Source organism: Strix aluco, chromosome 16 (genome assembly GCF_031877795.1).
Source record: "Strix aluco isolate bStrAlu1 chromosome 16, bStrAlu1.hap1, whole genome shotgun sequence".
Lineage (NCBI taxonomy): Eukaryota > Metazoa > Chordata > Aves > Strigiformes > Strigidae > Strix > Strix aluco.
The window spans coordinates 9,318,212-9,342,288 of NC_133946.1; the positions used below are offsets into that span (position 1 = coordinate 9,318,212).

Below are 24,077 nucleotides of genomic sequence, written 5' to 3' on the forward strand. Positions count from 1 at the left end.
GAGAGTGAGGTGTGATTTGAAGGTGACAAAGATAAAGGTGACAACTCCTTGAGGCTGAGGAGGGTCTACAGCTGAAACCTCCTGCCTCTTAGATAGGAAGTCCAACCACAGATGTGAGGAGCTGAGAAAGCTGAATACGAGAGTGTCTGTGCCTTGTTAACAAACTGGTTGAAGTGAGGATTAATATATGGAGTTCATTCACATTTATTCTCAGTTTCAGAATTGTGTGGTAGGTACTTTGCTTTCGTAATGAAATGTGATTACAGTTGTTAGTTGGTACAACTGTTTATTTTTTGTTTTAACCATTGAAGGACAAACCAAAACTTAGTTTCAGAAGAAAAAACAACCACATTCCAAGTCATTCAAAACTGAGAGAAAATGTAATGACATCTTTTAGGATCTAGATGAATACTAAGGTTCACTGATTAACTTATTCTACATACCCTAGCTCTGAGATCAGTTAATCTGACTGGATGTATTGCAGTGTCCAGTTTGACAGAGACTATCAACTCTGTGCCTATTACTGTGTTTAACCTTTTGCCCTTACATTCACAAAGTCTTCATTTGACTCATATGTTAAACACAAATCAAATCAGGCCAGATTCCTTCTACTAACATTATTAGTTTTCATTTTTTATATGTGATGAAGTGAAATTGTGTTTGTTCATGCAGCCATAAACTCTACTTTACTTTTCAGCCTTATTTTGGTTTTGCTTGAACAGGTTATTTTGAAGATGCTGCCCTGACAGCTCCTTAGACTGAAGTCCTCTTCATCCACAGAAGTGGTACAGCGAAAGTAATCAAGATGAAAGGTGAGGATTTTGCCTTTCCTGTCATGCGCTGTCCACCTGGATTCTGACCTGGAGGGACTTTCTTGACTTGCAACATTGGTTAGGCAGAACCAGGTCAAACAGTTTCAGCACATTTGAACTCTGACTCCCAAAGGATGAGGACAAAATAATGAGCACTGTCCTATCAGTAAAGCTATCTTGTGACTCCATTGCCCTCACCACCACAGCTGATGCATCTGAGAAACATATTTGCAGGGAACAAAAATTCAGACCTCAGTTTAGGAAGGTGCAAGGCACAACCTACGAGGTCTGCAGCAAAGACTTAGCACGAGGCAGTGACCTTGCCACAGGGAAAACCTCAGCACTGGGAACCAATTGCTTACGCTGGCTCCCCTATTCAGATCTCTGCCACTATGCTGGAACTGTTCATTGCTTGTCAATTAGTGGCAACAAGATAATTCCCTTAAATTCTTGAAAATATTTTGAAATGTGTAGTGTTTGTAATTTTTCAGTTTCTTTTCCAAAAGTAGTTATGGTCCCAATCCTACAAATTGTTCTCTTCTGAATAAAATTCTGGATTCTGAAATAAATTTCTGAATTCACTGAAAAAAATCCAGTGTGGAAACTTTGGCTGGGATGAAATTCCATGCTCTTTTTTTGTCAGTGGAAAAATTTTGCTTTTCTGATAATAAAGAAGCCTGAGAAATACCTGATTGTAATGAGTTGATGGTACCTTATTTTAGCATACTTTAATTGTTATGCCTGCATACTTTATTAAAAATTTCATCATGCAATAGTTCAGGCATGATAGTTCAGCAGCAGGTGTCCATTTGGAGAATGATAGAAAAATTAGCATTTCTTTACCAGTTTGCTGTAAAATATGTTTTTTCTCCTCTCAGATTTAACAGGTAATACTTTTCTTTGCTTCAAAGAAATTTTTTGTGCAAGTGTAAGTACGAAATCTAGAAACTGTATAAACTGGACCTAGAGTAGATCGGTGGATGTAATGTCCGAAATGGCTGTTCTGCCACTACAGGTGGAAAGACTCTTGCCTGCAAGGCATTATTTGAAGAGCTGCTGCCTAGACTACTATCCATAAACAATTTCACAATTAAATCAGTAATTTTCAATACTGAGGGCTTTCTCCTAAAAATTAAGCAGGCTGTTGCTTTGATACTAGACTTGCAGGGTACGCGACAACAAAATAAAGATAGCAGGAGAAAAAAACTTCCATCTTCCAAAAAGTTACTATATTTTTTAAAAAATAATGAGCAAGAGGAATTTCTTTAATTTTTAAAATGCTTTTCATTTTTTAAAGTCTCACTTTACTAGACTGGTAACAATTTGACTTATTTATATTTTTATATTACCCTCCTGAATGTTGCATTATAGAGGAAGGCACTACCTGAAATCCTAGTCTGAGAGGTAAGGAAATACCACCTCTCCTCTTCTGCCAATACATTTTTATCCTATGTATTTGTGATCATGCTTAGAAAACTGGGTTTGTTTTTCACTTGCATATGAAGAGTTTAAGTATTTTTACTAGTGGTTTGTTTAACTTTTCCAGGAGGGGGATTGGCACCTGTGGTGTATGAGGAATACAGTTGTTGAATTGCATGTGAGTTACAAGGGACAATTTTGTTGATGCAGGTAAAGACAGAGAGCTTTGGCTAATGAAATAGAAGCACCTCTCTGTAGAAATGTGTTTAGAAAGAAAGAGCTGATTACATTCAAGGTAATCTTCAAGACCTAGTTTTAAGCATTAAGTAACTGCTTTTGTTTGACCCTAGAAATACATTGCTGTGCTTCATAAGCACGGCCTAGATTCTGCTGATAAGTCTAAATTAATGTGAATTATGTGAAAGAAAACCTCAGTGTGGGTTAAACCCTCAGTAGCAGGTTGAAGGAAAGGGCCAAGTGAATGCTGCCTTCCTTCCTCCCCTCTCATGATCATTTTAAGTAGTTTATATTAAAATTGAAGTTTATAAGTTTCTAAATATACCAATATATCAAAGATTATAAATAATAGCATTGAGCTATACTGAGACTCTTTGACAGCACAGCTTAATTCATAACACTGGGATGTTTCCTCAGGAAAAGCATGACTGATTTTGGAATTTTTTTGCTACTCTTTCTATATTGAAAAGTCAGATCTCAGTATTTATACAATTACACTTCAATGGTGTATTACTCACCATTAAATCTGTGCTAACCAGAACTTGTGATTTGAATGTGTCTTATATTTGGCTTTTTCCTTAAAGTTCCAGCTCCCAGACTCATGTGATTACATCAGAAACTTCAAGAGGAAAAAAAAAATCTAGACCTCATGGCTGTAGAGGAAAATCTTAAAAATGTGACCTGAATTCACCCTAAAGGCTCAAATACCAAAGGGAAAGAGCACAATGTAGTGAATTTGTAATTGTAAAGATTCTTGTATTTGGGGGGAAGGAAGAGTGACTCATTAATAATCCTTTCTATTCAGTGCTAGGTATCATGTTGTGTTTACAAATTAAGTGTCACATAATCCAGTCACAAATCTGCACAACCTTCTGTGCAGGGACTGGTACTTTTTGGCATGATGTGTCTCTGCCAAACTGGCCCTTGATGCTTTTCAGAGTTTTCCACTATAAAAGCAAGAATAGGGTCCAAAATGAGATAGTGGTAACACAAATGGAAGAGAGAAAAGAGATTTTTCTAAGCTTTGTCTACAAACTCCAACCTTGCTCATATGTGTGGTTAAAGCTTTAGAAACACGATCCTCCAGGAACAGAGTAAAGCTGTATCAATGCAAGTGGAAAACGTTTATATGCTGTTTTGGAAACAGCTTACACGGAGGGGGGTGGGGGTGGGGGGGAGAGTTCTTTTGTCAGTGTAGCCAAACCCAGTTTCCTGTGGAGAATAAGCTACACTAGGGATGCCACCCCTTGCTGGAGCTGTGCTGAGGACATGGTGGCAGCGCTTCCTTGCAGGGCAAGGAGGGAGAAGCCTTCATCGCCCTTGCCAAGCCTTGGGACACAAGAGACACGTCGTCTGGGTTATGGCGGCAGACGGCTCGTTACACCACTTTAACTGTTGTTCTCTGCGGCCTGGAGACCCACGCAGGCGTTGGCTCCTCCAGCCGCTTAACTCACCACATAGCTGTTAGTTACACCATTTAATTGGTTAAAACCGTCACCTCACGGCTCTGCAAGCCTCAAGGCCTGCACACACGGCTTACCATTGCCCTGAATATTTTTGAATGTATACAGGTGGGGAGCACAGGCAGCGGGCCGAGGCCGGGGGCACAGGTCAAGGACGAGAGGGCGGGCTGCGGCGATGGGAGCAGGCCGAGGGATCGGGGCAGGGCCCGGCTGCTGCTCAGCGGGCGATGCCCGCAGCAGGCTGCGAGCTGTCGGCAGGAGCGGGCAGACCCGCCTGGCAGGGCCGTGCCGCGACACGCAGGCCCCGGGAAGGACTGCGATTGCGGGGCGACTCTGGCACACACAGCCCTGATGACTCCAGTCCTGCCCTGTTGCTCAGCCCTCAGCGAACACGCCTCCTCCCCTGGGGCTCTGCTCCAGAGACGTAGCAGCCCTCCTTTCGGGCGGGCACCCGTGGGCGGCGGGAGTATCGCTTGTAGGGGAAGGGAAAGGGCGCTCACCGGAGCGGCCTCCGCAGGGGAGCGGGACTCGAACCCGCGGTCCCGGGCGGTGGGGAAGGAGGGCAGGAGCGCCCGAGCCTCCCCGCGCGGTGCATTGTGGGCCCCGCACTGATTTATGCAGGAGCCGCAGAGGGCGCCGGGAGAAGCGGGAGGCGGCGGCGGCGGCGGCGCTCGGGGCTGGCGCGGCGGGTCGGGGCCGGGGCCGGAGCCGGAGCCGGCAGGTCAGGGGCCGGCAGCGGCGATCGGGGCTGCCCGAGCTCTCTGAGCGCGCAGGCCTTGTGCCGCCTCCTGAGGCCGCGGCGCCACCGCCGGGCCCGGGTCGCCGCCGCCGCCGCGGGACGCAGCGGCACCTACCCGGCCTCGGCCGGCCCCTCGCCGGCCACCACGGACGTGGAGGCGGCGGCGGGCGGAGCCGGGCCCGGCCCGGAGGGACGCGAGTCCTCCCGCCGCGGGAGAGCCTGCCCCGCCGCTCGGTAGGGACCGGAGGGAGGGCTCGTTCGCTCGGCCCTTGCGGCGCTGGGGCCTCCGCGGCCGGGCTCGCTCCTCGGGGGCTGCGCCGAGCCAGAACCGGCTGGGCGCGGGCTGCCGCCGCGGCGGGGCCGCGCTCCCGGCGCCGCTGGGGCCTCCGGCGGGGAGGGAGGGAGGCAGGCCTGGCCCGGCCCGGCCCGGTGCTCCCCGTGAGGGGCGGGGGGAAGCAGAAAAGCCCCATCTCCTCGGCCAGCATCTTTGTTTGTCGGGCCCTGCGGCGGGGAAGAGGAGCGGCGAGCCCTGGGCGGCGAGCCTCCGGTGCCCCCGTCTCTCTTCGGGGCCTTGCTTCCCAGGCGCTGCCTCCGTTCTCGGCGGGTTTCTTTCACCCCTCGCGGCTGGATATCTCGGTTCCGGAGCATCGTCGGTGCGACCGGCCGGGGCGAGAGCGGGTGGAGGACTAACGCAGAGGAAACAACAGGTCTCCCTTCTCGCCTTCCAGAGCGATACCAGCGCCTTGCTCGTGGGATTATAAATGTTTGAACTAAGCCTCAGGAAACTGGAAGGAGAGCCTCCCGTTGGAATTAATAGAAGAGAAAAGAAGGGAGGCTTTTCCAAATCCTTTACGAGAAAGCTAGTGCCGTTTTCCCATGCTGTCCATACTCTGTTTAATAACGCGATTGTGACCTGAGTGGAATTTACGAGCGATGAACTATTGAAGCTTGTTGCACCACTGCATCAGACTACATTTTTTTTTTTTCTCAGCACATGATTCCCCTATCCCAGCTGTTGCAGGACCTATGGGCCAGTAATAGAGGGATGGGAAGCTGAGACAGTTTATTTTCACATTCTTCTGTTCTGGGGACTTGGCTAGTTAGCTGAAGCTGCTGCTGCTTTTTACTGGATCTGCTCTTTTCTCGGCAGGTTTATTTGTTTTCACGTGCATGGGGTGTTTGAATTAAATAGACATTGAACTAGAGCTGAATGGATGCTTTGCAATCCGAAAGGTTTTTTTGGATAACAAAAAACTACTAAAAACAGAGAAGAACTGGTACTGCAGGAAACCTGGGGCCTGTTTTCCAAGCCTTTTTATTTTATTGAGCAAGGTAAATAACGTAGTGGTGCTGAAAATACAGGGCTTATGGTAATCATGCATGAAAATGTTACAAAGCACTTCAGTCTGTTCCAAGTCTTTCAGGGGATTGAGAGGTCCTGCAGTTATGCTCTGGATCAGTTTAATTGTTCTTTAAAATATTTAGATATGAGTGTGAAATTTAAGGCTGAGAACAAAAACTGTGGTACCTGAGAGGTTGAGAACTATTTTTTCTGATTTGCCTTATGTTCTTGTAGGTTTGATGTTGAGAGAGGCTGTTTGAAGAACTTCAGAAGTCTTGGTGGTTCAGTGAGAGCGTGCAGTAGTTACATTAGTGTTATTTTTCCACGCTTTTTAAAAGCTTGATGCCTTAGTCTCTTGTAAGGATCTGTTAGGGTCTTTTAAAAAGCCTTCCAGTTTAGCAGTAGTACAGTACTTAAATTTGCATTGTTAACTGTATTCATCTCTGCCTTTAATTATTTTTGCTTACCTGTACTTTTATTATCCACAGTGACAGCTGCTACCACTTCATAATGAAGTTTTTGCTTTTTATCTTCCTTTACATGTGTATCTCCTGAATTGGACTATTTCGATTCACGACTAATTTACATGCATAGACTTTCTACAGACAGCATAAGCTCAAAGTACTGTTTTAGATACTATCTTTCTATGTTTCAAGCGTTGGAAGCAGATAATGATTCTCAAAATATGCAGTGTAATCAGTTACTGGTTTAAGTGTATAATTTTTGATGGCGTGCTGCATGCCTTATCTTTGTTTTTTTAAAGATCTCAGCAGCAGTTTACTCTGAACAAAAATATAAATCCATAAAAATGAGATCACAGTTTGAAACATAGCTATAAAAATCTGGTTTTGCAAGAAGTCACAAGATTCTCATTATGAAGTGATGCCCTGATTAAACTGTATACCTTGGTTGTATACCTTTTCTCCTGCAGTCTTAATGAAGTAGTGGCAAACGCTAAGGTGTTGGCAACCTTTGCTGATGCTATCATTAGGAAAGCTAAGTTGGTATTATGGGCAGTATCCAAAGTTGCTTTGCTTATCCTGTTTGGATTTGTTTGACTTAACTTTATGGTTTTTGTTTTGTCTTACTTTGTTTCAAGATGATGTGTGAGGTGATGCCAACCATCAGTGAGGCAGAGATTCCCTCTGGGGGAAATGGAAGCCATGGTTCAGGTTCCCCGTTACAGTCAGATGCAGATTCCCATTTTGAGCAATTAATGGTATCCATGTTGGAAGAAAGGGATCGCCTTCTGGAAACACTAAGAGAAACTCAGGAGACACTAGCATTGACCCAGGGCAAGCTACATGAAGTTGGTCATGAGAGAGATTCCTTGCAGAGACAGCTCAATACTGCACTTCCACAGGTATGGATATTTTGAAAAGAAGGTATTTTTCAATAATTTTTGTATTTTTTGTGGTATTTTGTGGGGTTTTTCTATATTTAATTTACTGAAGAGCCAGGTTATGTTAGGAGAAGGTGAATCTAGCTTAGTACTTCCCTGAAGTATCTGTTGGTGCTTGCTCATTTTGAGAAGGCTATAAAAGCAGGGCAGGCAGGGAACATCAGCCCTTTCCCTCCACTATGCTTTCCCAGTTTCTGGCATTTCTTTGGCTTAGCCTGAGTGTGGAGACTCTACATCCTTTTGTGAACTTGACGGACTTTCTTCTGTCAGTAGTATTTTTTTATGTTGTTTCTAACTGCCTGATTCATTCACGTGCTTAAGAATTACATACAAGCCATTCTGATACCATTAAGGACTTTGATTTAAAAACTTTAAAAGTTTGACTGCTACATTGTGAATACACACTGAGTCGTCATGGTAGTGTAGAAGTCTGAATGTGGTGTTCAACTCAGTTCCTTTTGGAAAGTTTACATTTGGTGTGGGATTTTTTTTGGCTTGCTAGGAGTTACTGATTATTGACTTCTGGAGGATGCAGTGTACCAACATACAGGGTGTAGTGCTAAAGGTGTTACATCGGGCAGTAGTGGGTAGTTAGGAAAGGTGATTGGTTTTTATCCTTTCTAGTTAAAAAGAATACAACTGAACTTTGAACACTTTGAAAAGCGTTTGGTTGTAGGCAAAGCAGAGGCTGCTTTCAGGTGTCAGTTAACTGTTGATAGCCTTGCACTTTTTGCCATGATTGGTTGTTGTCCCAAGTATATCATGATGATTTTATACTTGCATACGTTATTCCAAGGAATACTTACTATTTTTACAAATGTTTACATATCCTTAAATATTGTAGTTATTGTTTATAGCCTTTAAATCAGTAATTTTAAACCCTTCTGTTTCCACTGCTCTCATTATAATGTAATCACTCTTGGTATGGTAATCAGTACTGCCAATTACTCAGGGATAGAAACTAAAAAGTAATACATGTAAATCTAGTTGTGTTACAATGGTGTGATGGAAATCAGAAACGAGAAGTTTCCAACCTTTGCTGCTCCCTGTGTTAAATCATGTGCTGCAGGCAAAAATCATTCTTGTTTTTCTGTTGTAATAATTGTGGCTTCTCTTTAGCCGCTATTTCAGGTCTGCTACATTAATGGATGCCATTAACCAATTGTATGATCTGTAAACTGTTATACTTGAATTTGTGGCTGAGTAGAATCACCCAAGCTCTAAACTGTACTGTTCCTCTTCCCTTTTCAGTTCTCAGCTTTCCTTCCTAAATCTAGTAAGCTACTTAGAAGTAAACATTTCTTGCTAAACATTTCTCAAAAGATTAATGCAGTTAAAAATTCCTATTTTCAAGAATGTCATAATTGTATGGTTTCATGTGAAATCTGTGGGAAAGCAAGTCTCATAGTTCAGTTGAGAGAGAAATTTTACTGCGATTTTATATAGATATACAGCAGTGTATGGATTTTTGTAGATTGCTGTTGAAAAAAACCCTGTTGCTGTGGTGTGAAACTGCCACTTTTGTCCTCAGTGGTGCTTAAGCTCAAACGATGGTGGAAGGTGACAATTGATAGTGCTTTCAAAAGTCAAAAATATTTCATTGTTCTTGCTACAATCAGAAATAACCTCTACATTTGACAAGTTTTTGTCATTGTTATGGTAAAGTCAGTTACTTTATAGGTAAGTTTCTAGTGAGGTGGAACAATGTGGGTTTTTTTCCTAAAATTCTAGTAAGTGTTCACTAGAAAAACTGTTGGTGACTATAATATTTGAAACTATTCAAACTTTTTTGTTAATTATTTCAAGCTGAGCATTCTTTTGAACTACTGTCTCAAATGACCCATTGTTTAGCTGTGGATTTCAAGAAAGGGTAGAAGCAGGATAACTTTAAATTTACTGACAACTGTGTTTTTTAGGAGAGGATGTGGATGTCTAATTAACAGAGAAAAGCATTCTAATCTTACATAGATGTGCTTTATGCATTACATTTACACAGACTAAAACTGACAAGTTTTTCTTGTATGGGCAGCTGGAAATGAAATACATCAGCGTTGTCTTGACAAAATAACTGGATTCTTGGCAATGCTTTTTGTTTTCTGGGAGTTACCTTCTATTACAAATTACCCTAGTCAAACTGTACTCTGACCTTGGAAGATGAACTTGATGAAATCAAATTGCTTTGCCAGAACTTCAAATTAATTTTATTCTTCCTAGGGTTTTTCACAGAGAAAATGAAGGCGAACTTTTTACTTCGAGAACTTAGAGAACTTTTATTTTTAATGTAAACACATTCAGTTATGATTTAATAAGGGTCTTAGTGGATTTAATTATGCCCTTTATGTGGCTCCTAGAGTGTATTCTACAAAATTCTGGGTTTGCGTGCTTTAAATTTTATAAATTAATCTGTGAAACATACAGAACGTTACTGTGTTTGAAAGTTAAATTTTGAACTTAAGGTAGGTGATGTCCAAGTGACTACCAGTTCTTGCTATTAAGGTGTTGCAGGCTAGGGTTCATTTTGCTGGTTGAGTTTCATGTAGATGTTTCTGTAAATGCCTGTTTTGGATAGAGAAGACTAGAGTTTCGTTTACAGAGACTCCGGTACCTAGCACAAATAAAAGCACAGTTGATGAATTCATAGCAACTTTTTTCCAGATGAAAATTTAATATGTATGTTAAGAATTTTACAAGCTGATGTACAAATGTTATGCTTCTGAAATACAGCAACACTTATTAAGATCCATTGTAGTCTTGCGCTTCTAATCTTTTGGTCTTAAATTTATCATACTTTATTTTCATTTCTATGCAAGGTAAAATAAAAGTTACAAGTTTTTTCTGTGTTTGATAGTCCTGTTCAGAATGTCTGTATTCAGTAATGTATATATAGGGGCAGATGGGAACTATGTCAGAGGCTGTGTGTGTCCGTGTGTAAATAAGAACATCTACTGTAATGTACAGTTAAACGTGGAGAAAAGAAAGCTGCCTATAATTTTGGTTTAGCTTTGGCTTTACGAGGTTGCCCATCACATCTTAAAGTGAGTCCAGAGCAGGCCACCTTTAGTTGCTTTCTATCTATAGTAAATACTTTATTATTACTACACACTTCAGTTAAAAATAGTGTGTGTCTGTTTATATTTGTATTCAATTAAATTTAGGTATGTCTCTGGAATGATCTTCCTTAGATAATCTCAGAAATACTGTTCCATGTCTCACATGTAAGAAATATCTAAACACTTGGTCCGAAGACTGCCCTGGTATTGTTTTACAATGATGAACTTAAGAATTGAGTTGCCATTTCAGTAATGATGGTGTTTGGATTTCCTCCAGACAAGTTTTAAATAATACAGGATGTCATAGATGTAGACATGAGGTTTTGAATTGTACATAATATGAAGAACACAGTTGCAGAAAGTACATTAAGTAACGGGCTTGCCAAACTTCGCAGCAGCTGAAATTTCCTTAGCATTTTAAGTGCAACTCCATTTACAGTATTCACAACTGTTCAGCCTTGAGGTGACATAGCTTACACTTCTTGCTCTGGCAAGGTGTGGTACTGGCTTCCAAATTACAGACATTAATCTCAGCAGAGCGCCATGTGTCCAGGAGTGGTAGAGATCCAAAAGGATTTCAGATGTGCAAATGTATGTCAGAGCAGCCATATCCTCCAATTGTCTCTTCCCATTCTGACAGCAAAGATGAACATGACTGTTTCTGTTGCATTTTCAGACAATTTTAGTCTTGTCTATGTTGAGTTTCAGTTGCTAAATCTTACTTGGCTCTTAACTGTTGGTAAATTACTGGATAGATTTGTCTTTATCTACGCTAAGTTAGATGGAGATAGGAGTTAGCGTTCAGAATTCTTCACTGGCTCTGTCAGTAAACCTCAACTTCCCTAACATCTTTGCAAGGCACACAAACAGATAACTTTTGTCCAAAACCTTCAGGATATGAAGTTATCTGAAAATATGTTCTATGATCGGGCAAAAAGAGGAGTAACCACACTTAAATAATATAGTGCAATTTATTGAGGACCAAGTTTCTAGCAGTTGCTCTGACTTCTAAGTTTCTCATTTAAATATGTTTGGCTGAGTTTGTTTAGTGAAACATCCCACCCTACCCAGCAGACATCTGCTTGCTTATTGTTAGCAAGTTGCTGTTTATATTGTGCTTTTAATTTAGATTATCTTGATTATAAATAGACCTTTTAGCTAGATTAAAATTAGAATTAATTTTAAGATTTCTTGTATTTGAGGATGACCTTTAGTGCTGTTATGATGTCCCACCAATACCTTTAATAAAAAGATTTTATGAAATCAAAAACTATAGTTTTTATTTTCCTTAGTAGGAGGAATGTTTTGGTGACTAAACAGAAATGCTTTTTGTTTGTTTTTAATAGTGGATGTAGCCCTGAAAGATGAGCTAGTGATTATTTTTTCCTACTCTTCTGTTACTATGTACGAATGTCTGATAATGGGTTTATTAATGTTTGGCATGCTGTAGTCTACCTTGCAGTCTAACTAACAGGCTGTATGTAAGCTTGGGTGGAAAAGAGCTGTAATCAAAACAAGCTGTTTTAAAAATAAATGGTATATTTAGAACCAGGTGAACTTCACATACATATTTATCTATGCTAACTTGCCTGTAGCCTCTTGTACAACAGGTAGTGTATTTTGGTATTCTGAGAATTCTTCGTCCGCAAGGCCTTCTGTTTTTCCTCTGTTCTTTTTAAGACTCTAACTGAAAACTACTTTAAAGGTGTTTGTTTGCAAGACTTAAAAGATTCAGTGTGGCTACATAGTTGCCATTTTCATCTAGATTTTTTTTTTAAAAAAAAGAAATCTCTTGGAGTTTTATTTTTTAGGATAAATATGAATTAAGAATAGGCCCCACCCCCCAGGTTCTTAGTGTTTTAACATCCACTGGCCTGTGACTTCGGTTTTTCCTTTCTGGTATTTATTTAAGAGAGATGGATGTTGGTTTTATTCACTATAGGATTTGATCTTAGAATCAAGAGTACATGTTTGCATTTTCATATATCGCTTATAGTTAACAATGTTGTCAGAGAACTTGAATCTTTGGAGAGAACATTTTAGCTATCTGTTAGTAATTTTGGTTTTTGCTATTCCTAAATTAGCACTCATCCCAGAACTCAATGTACTTCACACTTTAACTTAATTTTGCTTTTTTTATTTTAGTTTTCCTGCTTTAAAGGAGTATGATAGAGGTCTTCATGTAAACTGCTTTTAGTAATTTAGGCAGCTTAAGTCACTTAAGTTTGTAAGGCTGACTGGTATCTGTTGACATATATTAGAAAATACTTATCATAATCTCTTGTGCATATGGATCTCAAGCTACGAATACTGAGAAGGGATAAATCTGCGTTGTGTGTGTCAGGTAATCTGGGTGTTCATAATTTTTCAAGTGTGTTTTTTTGTACGCCTGCCTGTGAATTCCCCAAGTGTAAGTGGGGAAACGTGTGGCAATTCTTGCCAGGAAAAATGTTTTCACATTCTCCAGGCTGAAAGAAGAATAATTATTTTGCTGTCGAGTGGAGCGAGTTTTTTATTCAACTTGACTTTTTCACAGGAGTGCATAGAAATACTGTTTCTGCATTTTGTAAACTCCAGATGATTGTGTAGTGAGCTGAATACGTATCTCTAGGTCACTTGAGGAGATTACTCTCCCTAGTTCATACGTTCAGAATTGGAGGACTACTGTGATTACAGTATTTGTTAATGCTCAGTTTCATTCTGATGTGTTGTTTTCCTTTAGGTTCTCTCTGAATTGATGTGAATAATTAACTTTTTTTTTGCCTATGATCTTTATCTATTTCAGACTTTACCTTGGGTTTCATGTAAGCTCTACTGACAATCAGCTTCTTTTCTTCTGATTGGTGTGACAAGGCTCTGTGGCCTGTTCCTACAGTGCTAGAGCTGTAACATTTTTAAGAAGAGAAGCTTTGTTGCTTAATCTTCTCTTCTGCTGTTCCACTGCCTTGAACTTTGCTCGTGTTTATGTTCGGGTCTACTCAGGATACAGTTTTTGAAGATTGTAGTGAAAATCTTAATGGGAGTACAATTTTGGTTGCATTTGAAATATACGATGACTTTTGATGGGTACATATGAATAAGAACAGTCAACGTATCTTTTCCTGTAGTTCTTCTCTTTTATAGTTATGTTTTCAGAAATATAAATGTTTAGAAATAGTATTTTGTTTTAGAACTTCTATGAAGTGATCCAAGATTCCTTAATTAAAAGATCCTTACATTACCAGTATTAGGCATAATCAGGTATCTTCAGCACAGATCTTAAACAAGGACCATCACTTGCTTAAAGGGCCATGTGGAAAAATTTGATATGCACGTCCTTGTAGTTTTGTTGAGGAGAGAAAAGAGCTTCTGCTTGGAGAATAAACAAGTTTTTTTTTCTGTTTGTTGTGATAGGAAAATAGGCAGTCATTGATTTTTGTTTCTTAAATTTTTAAAATTTCTTAAAATTTTTTCCCACCCCTTCAGAACAGTAGTCTTTATTTGGGTATGCTCTGAGCCATGTTGCATTGCGCCTTACTCCTACTGCTAGTAGATTGTAGAGTTTGGTATCTAATTCTGTTTCACATTCAATTGTCTAGAAATATTCTGAAGCACAGTGCTTTTTTTTTTTTTTAATCTGACCTCCCATATAAATACATATGGAATTTGGTTCTGTTCAGTTTAAAATATGCATAGGGAAACATAATTTTTAAATGCATATTTAGCTTTTATAAAGAATTACAGGGTAGAATATCTGGTAAAAAGGAGTAAAGAATATAGAACACAGGTTAATAAACTCTTTACTTGCAGAAGTGAGATTTTTTTTCCCCCCACCTCAAATTTACAGAACAGCACACAGTATAAGAATATAATTAATTAAGCTTAGATTGCTGAATAATTTGCATCATTAAAAAAAACCACCCCACAAAACAAAACCACCTTAAGATGTGCAGTTTAAACAAAGAATTTTTGTGTTGACCTGTACAAAGTTTAGACTGGCTCGATGTATAGCTGAAAGGTCTAACTATGGGTGTTCCTGTAAAGAAACTACCTTGCAGTTGAAGTTTATTAATCATTGTCTTCTCAATATTGACAATCTTCTGTAATGAGAAATGGTGTCCTGAATTTCTTGAAAAGGAATTTTGCCTGCCCAAATCCTTGGTGTAGAAGCTAAAACTTTCTTTAATGTGGAGAGGGCTCATTCAATAAAGCGAGTACCATTATTTTAACGGTACTGGATCCATGGTCATCTCAGTAAATAGTAACCAATTTTGTTAGGCTGTTTTAGTACTATTTCTGTATTTTCAAGCATGATCATGAAACAAGCCACTGAAAAGGGAGAGAGATACCTGAAAGTGGAATTGCTTGTTTGATTTATTGTGTGCTTCACAGAATGCTTGATATGAAAGTCTTCCCATTGTGTAAATCAAAATTGTTTTATAAAAGAAAATAGGAGGAAAAGGGAATTCTGCTGTATGCATCTGAAAGGGCTTCTGTATTAATCAGTGGCAGGCTTTAAATTGTGGATTTGTGGGTTTGAGTTGTGGATTCTCAAATGTCTTATGTGAGCCTGTCAATAATAATATAGCAATATATACTTTTGCCAATAGAAGGTCATAGCCAAAGCTTTCCTTTTCTTTGCACTGCTATCCATAAATGGGAAATCTGCTAGCCAGAACGGTGCTCCGTAGCATGGTGGGGTTCATGGGTCTCCATTAACCTTGCTGAATGAATAATACTGGACCTAAATTCTGTTACTAGCGGTCCTTTTCGCTGTAGTTTGTGCTTGAGTAGCACTTGTGGATTTACTGTTCCCAGTGGAACCTAAACTCTGTGTAATTTTATATTCTTTAAGGTTCTGTTGTGTATCATATTTAAAGTCCTGACTGACATCTCACGCTTGAATCTCTTGCTTCTAGGATTTAAGACATGGGGTACCTTTTGTGGTTTTATTTGGAAACCCGGAAATAAATGAAACTTTTGACCCAAATCAAAGGTCATTTAAAAATGTAAATGGATTCTGTTGCTCAGAGAGTTACCTGTAGTACTAGAAGTTCTTCACATAATCTAGTTATGGGTGTAAAGGATGACTACACCTGAGAGACCAAGGTTGGAACAGCGGAGCATGTATGGAGAGCGGTCTTGGATGTATGGGTGAATCTGGTTGGGATTTTTACATGTTTACGCATGTCTTAGGTAAACTTCAGAATATCTCTTCAAAGCTCTCTATTTGCTTTATTACATTTGGGTGAATGACTAAAAATTTGGTTTAGATAACTTCAGGGATACCTTGAGATACCACTGTGAATCTTTTTTTTTTTTTTAATTTGTTCCTGAGTAATATATATTTTCATGCAATGTTATTACCTTTTTGTGGTTCATGGGGAAAAGGCTTGGAAGGTCATAACGCTGTTTTAGCTTTATGTTGAAGAACACGAGGCAGGTGCATCTAGTAATTGGTTTCTTTTAGAACATGCAACTTGAGTTTTCAGAATGTCTTTTGAGGGTGTGGTTCAACAACATTATCTTCCAAAAGCTGAGCCTTTGTTTTAAGAAATCTGGAATTACTTCATGTAAAGTGGAAATGAAAAAGCTTTTTAGGATTTTCGCTCTCCCTGCTTGACCATGCAGGAAGGAAGCTGTCCTTTTCCCCTCTGTAATCTTATTTATGCTGATACTTGCATTGGTGTAACTCTGATCCCCTGTTGGAACTGTAGTCTTTAGAGACTATGTAACACTCTTCTGTATTTTGTGCAATGGTTATAAAAGATTAACTCCTGGGAGGTAGTAGAGGAGAAATGGGCCAAGTATGGCTTTCTCTCAACTGAGTAGGAGGCTGCAGAGTTTCCCCAGTTGCGTAGTCTTTCCTTTGTTTGTAGCCCAGTGTGGAATAGGGGCTTCTTCCTCTCCTTAGACCAGGTTCCTCACCGTTCCATCTTTCGCTTCAGCCTTTGTTACTGGTTACAGCATATACACAGACTGTTCTTGTCTCTCTTTTTTTTTTTTTTTTCCTCCCCCTTCCCTTCCTTTTAGTGTTATTCATATCTCTGGTTTTGTTCTGTGATGTAACATGCTTTTTAGGTTCAGGTAGTTACCCATAATGAAGAGTTCCAAACTTTGTATCTTCTGTGGCAGACAAAAAATTACTTTGAACATTAAAAAAAGCTTATACACACCCACCCCCCCACCCCAACAACTCTTTGACACTTAATCTATGTTGCTAAGTTTTTCTGTGTTTAAATACCAGACTTGTCTGTTCTAAGACCTGAGACTATACTCCTTTTGCATGGGCTTTAGAGTTGCCTTTATTTGTAAAAATTAAATAACTTTTCCATAGAATGGTCCAGTTGCATTTATTCTGAATACTGAGAATTTGGATATATTTAGCTTCAGTTAGCCGAGTAAATTTGCTTAGTATGTAAACTGAGGTGACAGAGTACAAAGAAATAGAAAAATAAAATATAAAGAGCCTGTAAGTTGAATTTTCCTACTGAAGACATGTATCTGTTCTCATTGAGTATTACTTGCTTAAACAAGTTTGAAATTATAAGACTGAAGTGTTCATCACTTGGCAAAAAAAATAAATATATATATAATAGGAGAGCACTGAGGGGGAAGTACATGTTGATGCTTGTTTAATGAGGGTGGCTTGGCCAGCCTTATTCAGATATTCTCAAGCATTCCCTTTTAACATAGTGTGAAAAACGTACTTTACAACTACTAGCCACAGAACTAAACCTGACAACTAGAGGCCAAGATGAATGATTAGAATAGGGCAGGGCACTGCCTCAGCTGCTGCTTACAGTTTTTGCAAGCAGAAGTATCTTGTCGCTGAAATAATCATGCATGATGGATCTTGTCCTGGATCTATTTCTAAAAAATAGTGAAGTATTAGTCATGTGAGGATTAATTTTTTTTTTTGAGCACACTAGAACACAATATTTAGGATTAAGTAATTTTTAATTCATAAAAGTTGTAAGAATTTAATATTAAATGTCAGCTGAGCCAGAATTGTGCTTTTTCTTGCAAGTGTGGTATGTTTAGAGTTCATATACAGAAAAATAAATTTTTTTTCTTGCCCAAGGAAACTGACAGTTCAATGTTGTTTACAACTTAAAAATCTTGCTGTAGCTTTTGTAGTAGCTGCTCAGCCTCCATAATAGGGGGTTCCAGGAAAAATTCTGAACTTGTAAATTTTCTCAGCATATCTTGCAGTTGTTCTATGGTTTGGCATTTTTGAGGAGCATTGTATGCTGTGAAATCCTGTATGGGTTCCCAGGAAATCTTGACCAGCTTTATGTGGAGAGGAAAAACTTCAATGAAATCTCTATAGTGTCATATTAAAGATGGAGTCTGGTTTTGTCCCATACCTTGTCAAACTGGTAATACAAGATTCTTCCTCTTTAATTAAGTACAACTGTATTCTCCTTTTGCCACAGTGGGTATGGGTGTGGGTAGGTTTCTTCACTGACATGGACTCCAAAAATGGAGATGCCTAAAGCTACAACTAAGAAGTTGTGCTACTACTTACTGTATTAGTTACTAATCAAAATAAGACTAGGCTAGGGGTGCAGGAATGTGGTAATTCATATTGTGAAACCCTTAGAATTCACTGATTCAGAGGGTAACTGAGAGGCATTTGTTTTTCTAACACCCCCTAAGTATTGTAAACTTATTTCTGTGTTAAGGTAAACTATTCTCCTGGAATATTGGTACTTGGACTAGTAGAGTATTGGAAAGGATTATTCTGTTATTGACCAGTCTCAACAGTCACAGTTCTGCGCGAAGTAGTAAGACACATCCCAAGTTGAAAAGCCTGTTTTTCAATGATGACTAAAGTTTTCCTGATACATATTTTAGCTGATCTTGTACATTTTTTCCAAGTTGAACAAGCTTGGTATGGTTTTGAATACTTTAGTGCCGTATCTGCCCTTTCAGGGAACGTATTCATGTACATCCAAGAGCAGCTAAGGTGGAACTCTTTGCATAACCACCACAATGAAGAGATTCTAGCAATGTGATGGAAGGTTTTTTACTACCATTGCATATGAATAGATGCTAAATTGCATGCAAGTCTGAAGAGCGATTCTGTATTTCCTATGCTTGCTGCTAGGCAGCTGCTATCTTACAGCTGTTCTAATGGTTCTACTTTTGGACTCCCTTACTCAGAAGATTCACAGTGTTGCCTGAGTAGGGACAACATTTTAAAAGTATTTTACAAAGACAAGAGAAGAAAAATAGCTTAAAACTAGAAACTGGTGTTTCTAGTTAGTGTTCAGTTTGTTCATTTCTTGTTAATCCTCTGCATTCTGTTAAGTTTCAAGGTAGCCCCCCCAGTTGAATATTTGGAGAAAGCCTTTGGGAAAAAATAAGTACTTTGGTATAGTTGTTCACTGGTTCAATATGTAATCCTTGATACACATCTGTAGCTTTAGAAGTAGTTTAAAAGGCTGTGTTGAAAAGGCTTTGGTAAAAATGGGTTGTGTCCACTCTGGGTTAACTGAACTGAAAATACACTCTGTGTGATCTGCCATACTTTGAACAAGCCTCAGATGCCAGCAATGATTTGTTGAGGTTGATGAAAAGATTAACAAACTATGTGGAGAAATTATGGATTCTTAGCCTTTCAAAGATTGCAAGGCAAGTTGGCCTACGGGAAGATGCTTAGCAAACTGCAGGTTGTTAGACTGAAAGAGAAGTAACTGAGTGAAATTTTCTGACTTATTTGAACAACTTAATTTCTCTTTCCTTAATTTCACACACCTACAAAGAGGTTGTAGGCTGCAGCTGTGGCTTATTTTTGACTTCCAGCACATTACCAGCAAACAATCTTGTAGAGATCATTTGTTGCATAGATGATTATTGTATTCACTGTGGTGTATATAGGTCTAATTAATGGTGGAGCTTGGAAGATCCTCAGCGATTGGCATGTGTACTTTGCCGTACAAAGTATGGTATATAATCAGTGATTGTTTGCTCTCCAGTGATGCACAAAGATACATTTCTGCATGAGGCTTTGCCCCTAGACTTGTATACATAACAGCTCTGTTTTGCTGGGTTTAGAGAAAATTAAATGCAAGAGTCTAGGCAGTAATGATTTTGCTACTCTGGGTGGTTTATACAGGCTGTAGTTAATGATTTGAGTGTAGGTGGCTCCTGTTTGCCTGTCTTCTACTTATGCTTTGCTCTGTGTACTAGGGTTTACAGGCTCACTTTCCAAACTGTTCTGTAGTGTGTATGAAGTTTGAGCATTGATTAATGTGGTGAAAGGAAAACCTCTGATCCTTCAAGGAGAGAGAGGTTGGATCCAGCCATGTTTGGGTTCTGGTACTTTTACAGCCCCCACCCCAAATAGGACATGTGTATCAGAAATGTGTTGGAGCAGGAGAAGGAACATGAAACTGATGTGTTTCTGCCTCCCTTTTCCTGTTACTTCTGCATTCCTCTTGCAAAGCTGCCAAATACCACCCTTCTTCATTTATGTTTTCTTGCACTTCATCATGCAGTGTTTCCTGAAAGCTCCTAGCAATGAAGTCGGGATTTAGTGCTTTGTAGTTCAGGCTCAGTGAATGCTGTGCATAAATTTAAGAAACTCAGGATGGTAGCTGGAAACCTATTTATTACCATGGAGACTTGGTCTTACTATAAGCTTTTCCATTTTGCTCTTGGGCATATGTTTGGTACCTACTGGCTGTGAGTTAAGAGCTCTCTTGCTCATTACTTGTCAAGCTAGGTAGTTGATTCTACTTTCAGCTCCAAAGTGGACTGGAAACAGCAAGTTTCATTCCAGAGCAATAACATTATGCAACTGTAAACACTTTAAAACTTAATTGCCTGTTTAGGATTGAGCAGTGTTAATGACAAAGCCTAGATAGGTCAATCCAAGAAGTAAGCTTGAAGAATACCGTACTAAAAAAGAGGGCTGGAATGATAAAAAGTTACTCAGGTTTAGTATTAGTCACTGACTGTCATCTGGCAGCAATATTCACTTGAGTGTTTTCATGCAGTGTTACAGTTTTTGCTAGAGGGGAAAAAAAGGGGTTTTTTTTGAGTCAAGGAAAATATAAACTTCTGAGAGTTAACCAAAGGCGGTATTAAACATTAAAAACTATCTCAATGCCAGTAGTTGGAATATAAGAGTTTTTTAATAGCAAAGAAATCTACACCTCTGTTTTGGTAGTGGTCTTTTGAGTTATAAACCATGTTATGCATAAGGAGAAATAGGAAAGGAGAGTGATACATTAATTACATTATAAACTACAGTGTATTGTCACTCTGGTGGGTAGTTAGCTCTAGCTGGAAAAGCAGCTACTTCAAGCATGAAAAACCTTTCAGTGCTCTGAAACACAAGTGTTTGTCATATTTTAATATTACTTCAAGCATTTTCTTACGTTCCCTTCTGAGTCGTTGGGGTTTTTGAGAACAAAAGATAAACTTACTTCATAGAACTGATTCTCATAATGCTTGAAATAAGTTTTGTGGTTTTAGGTTAGAAAATCCAGGCTGCTTGATAGGTGTTAGAAATTAATTTCACTAGATGAAAAGCAAAATATTTTTCTTTACACACTCTAGACTGATATTTCTCTTTCCCATTAGCACATGCCAGAGATACGGAAAAGTTGAAATCAATCTGATTTATTATGCAGAACAGGTAAAGCATAATTTGTATTGTCTTCTGGATTTGTTAAAAGTGTGTGTAACTGTTTTCTTGGAAGCTTGGATTTAATGATTAAAACATTTCAATTCTTTTCGGTTTTAACTCTAAGTACCCTTGAACTATTTAATAATTCAGGCTGTTAGATTGAAAAAAACCACACCACTAAACTGGTGTGACTTAAGAGGTACAAAAATTTGCTTGCTAGGAACTTTCAGACATATTGGGGATATTGGTAACTTTGTGCTACTTAAACCCCTTAGGCTTAAAATGAAGTGGTTATGAAATACCCTGTTAAGCTTAGATATTTAGGTTTTCTTTGATTGTTTTGTTTAAGGCTGTATACAATTTGTCATTTCCATGCATGCATCATTTGGAGTAATTGTGGTTTATACGTAGTATAAATAACATGATGAAAACTTCAAATTCCGTTGGTTTCTCATCCCCGATGGCCTGCACTTTCCTCAGTTGTTCTCATGGTCTCTTCAGCTTCTCAGACTTTTGAGTGGGGGGGTTTGATATGCAGGCTACAGAAGAGAATGTTAACAGTAAAACAGAGTATTACTTGAAGATTAAACAGATAGATTCCACTCACATATTTCTGGCAGAGATGTTCCTAAAGATGCAACAGTTGTATCTTCATCCTTGTATTGCCAGAAGATACTACTTTAATAGTATTTCATAATATTTTTTGTGATGAATTTAACATAGGTTTATTTTTTTGTATCTTTTCATCCTTTAAATCCTTTCTGGTCATGTTGTTACCTGTGATCCAAGATTCCTTGTGCACTCAAGAGTGGTGTTGCATTTTATTGTGGAATAAATTTTTTTGCTTGAGCAAATTCCAAGCAAACTTACAGTTCTTTGACTGCAGAGCATCCCTAATACACAGTTTATGTTAATAGACTTTCAGGGATTACCTCTGTTTCTTTCAAGCTTTACTGTAAGTTAAATACTGTCTTTCCTGTCATGTAGCATATACTGGATTGTGATGTATCTGTGGAACCTATAAATTACACTTGTAATAAACATGAAGAGAACCTGCTCCCTGAAAGCTGTAATGTTCTGGGGCTGAGATCTTGCAAGTAACCAAGTGGCTGGCAGCTTGTCAGCTACACGTGAGCTGATCCAACTTTTGGAAGAAAGTTTATGTTGTGGCCTCTAAAATACTGAAGGTTAAAGGTTGGTTTTGAAGGCTAATATAGAAGAAATGCTATTGCTTTAAAAAATCATGGAGTTTGTGGACTAAAAAAACACCAGAAAATGTATTACTGAATAACAACAAACTTGATCAGTTTAGCTTTTTGTTGAGAGTATTTATTTCTGACGGCAAGAGTGTCATATCTGGAATAATTCAGTTGGTTCAGAAAGATACTTTCTTCAGTAAACATTTTGGTTTAGTATAGCATATGGGTGTTTGTCAGTATGTTCTAATCAACAGGAGCTATTTACCTAGTATATTTGGCACTCTGATTCTTGTAAGTGCTCTGAAGTGCTTATTCTGAATCCCATTCTTGTCAGTCCTCAGAGTTGGGTATTTATTATTTTGATGGCAACTAGAAGCAAAGGAGAACTTCATTCTGATGTTCTCAATCTTCTCATTCATTATAGAAAAGTAATACAGCTTTCTGATAAGTAGAAAAGTTTCTCAGGATTTTTCTTTTTCCTTTAATTCATTCTGTACATTCATCTAATGCCAAGGAAGAAATTATGAAACAACTCAAACTTTTCTGAGATGATAAAGTTGCAAATAGTTTCTCTCCTTTTGAACTGCTTGAGGAAATCACAAATTGTTTACTGTTGAAGCTAAGTATTAAAACTAGAAAGGACATGTCTTTTGGCAGTGTCAGCTGAAACTAAGGACATTCAAGTGTTCTTTATTGGGCAGCTTCTGGGACTCAAAGCAACCATATTTTGTCAAAACAAACAGCAATGGAGGTATTATGCAAAGCCAGGAATACATGTCAGTCTGTTTATGCAGCAGCAATATGAATTCCTGTGTGCATTGTTCTTTTTTGGGTCATCTGACAGTGTAATGGTTTGTGTCGTAGTTATGATATATTTGTGCTACAATTTCTATTTGCACAGAAGTATGAAATGGAATAGAACTGTGTGCACTATAATCATTTGAAGAGTGAATAGGCTTCCTTTCAAATATACAGCTGTTTTTCAGAAGATGAAGCTCATACGTGTCTTAGATAAGAAAAGGTACATTAATGCTATACATTGATTTTAAGTTGAGAAAGGATGACGAAACAGTGCCTGGTAGTCTACTGCTTTCTTTATCCTGTTCCCAAGACTTGAGGTAGAGACTGGAAAAATATGGAATGTTCCATGTCAGTCTGATGTCCTTTGGAGAACTGTGTAATGTTGATGATTGTAAATGTTGATGTTTGTATTTTGAAGTTTTTTAAAATTATATTGAAAATGGCAAAAGCACCACCAAGAAAATAAGTTCATAGAAAGCTCTTTTGCAAATACTTTGAGTCTATTAGTACTTCTAGTAGTTTCAGTAGTACTTAATTATCAATTACATAAAGATAAGCGGGGAAGGCCTGTGAAGAACTGCAACTTTGGAACCATGTTCTGGTTTACCTAAGTTTGTATTGGAGCAAAAGGGATGTGTGCCATCAGTTGCCTGGGAGTCTTGGAAGCTGCCACAGGTGGGATGTTGAAAGGTACAGGAAAAGTTCGGACACAAAGGTGCATTCTGCAGGGAAAGCTCATAGTTAAGTCAGTTTTTCCATCACCTGCTGTGATGCTTGAAGTAGGTTTTTTCCTGTCTTGGTTTACCTTGCACTCAGGAACTTTCTGTAGTTTGTTTTGTGTGTTTAGAAGTTCCAGTAGCTATATTTACAGAGCAGTTTGTTTTAATAAGTGTATTTCCAGGGATTTTTATGTGAAAATAATAGGCCAGGGGTTTTTTTAAGGATGCAAATGGAATACTACAGTGAAACATGTATGTGAGTGTAATTCTTAA

At 38.9% G+C, this 24,077-nt stretch overlaps 1 protein-coding gene across 11 annotated transcripts in view; it reads left to right on the forward strand.

The window, feature by feature from the left end:
* The first annotated feature begins 4,939 nt into the window (after positions 1–4,939).
* The window catches only part of PPFIA1 (PTPRF interacting protein alpha 1), a 59,010-nt gene continuing 39,872 nt past the window's right edge, over positions 4,940–24,077 (forward strand). For 6 of the 11 annotated variants that reach the window (XM_074841757.1, XM_074841758.1, XM_074841762.1 and 3 more), the window contains exons 1-2: positions 4,941–6,002; positions 7,112–7,375. In XM_074841757.1, the coding sequence (XP_074697858.1) occupies positions 7,112–7,375 (264 nt within the window). In that variant the 5' untranslated portion in view covers positions 4,941–6,002. Of the gene's footprint in view, positions 6,003–7,111; positions 7,376–24,077 lie in introns of all 11 variants that reach the window. The other 5 variants (XM_074841763.1, XM_074841761.1, XM_074841766.1 and 2 more) reach the window with 3 other exon arrangements.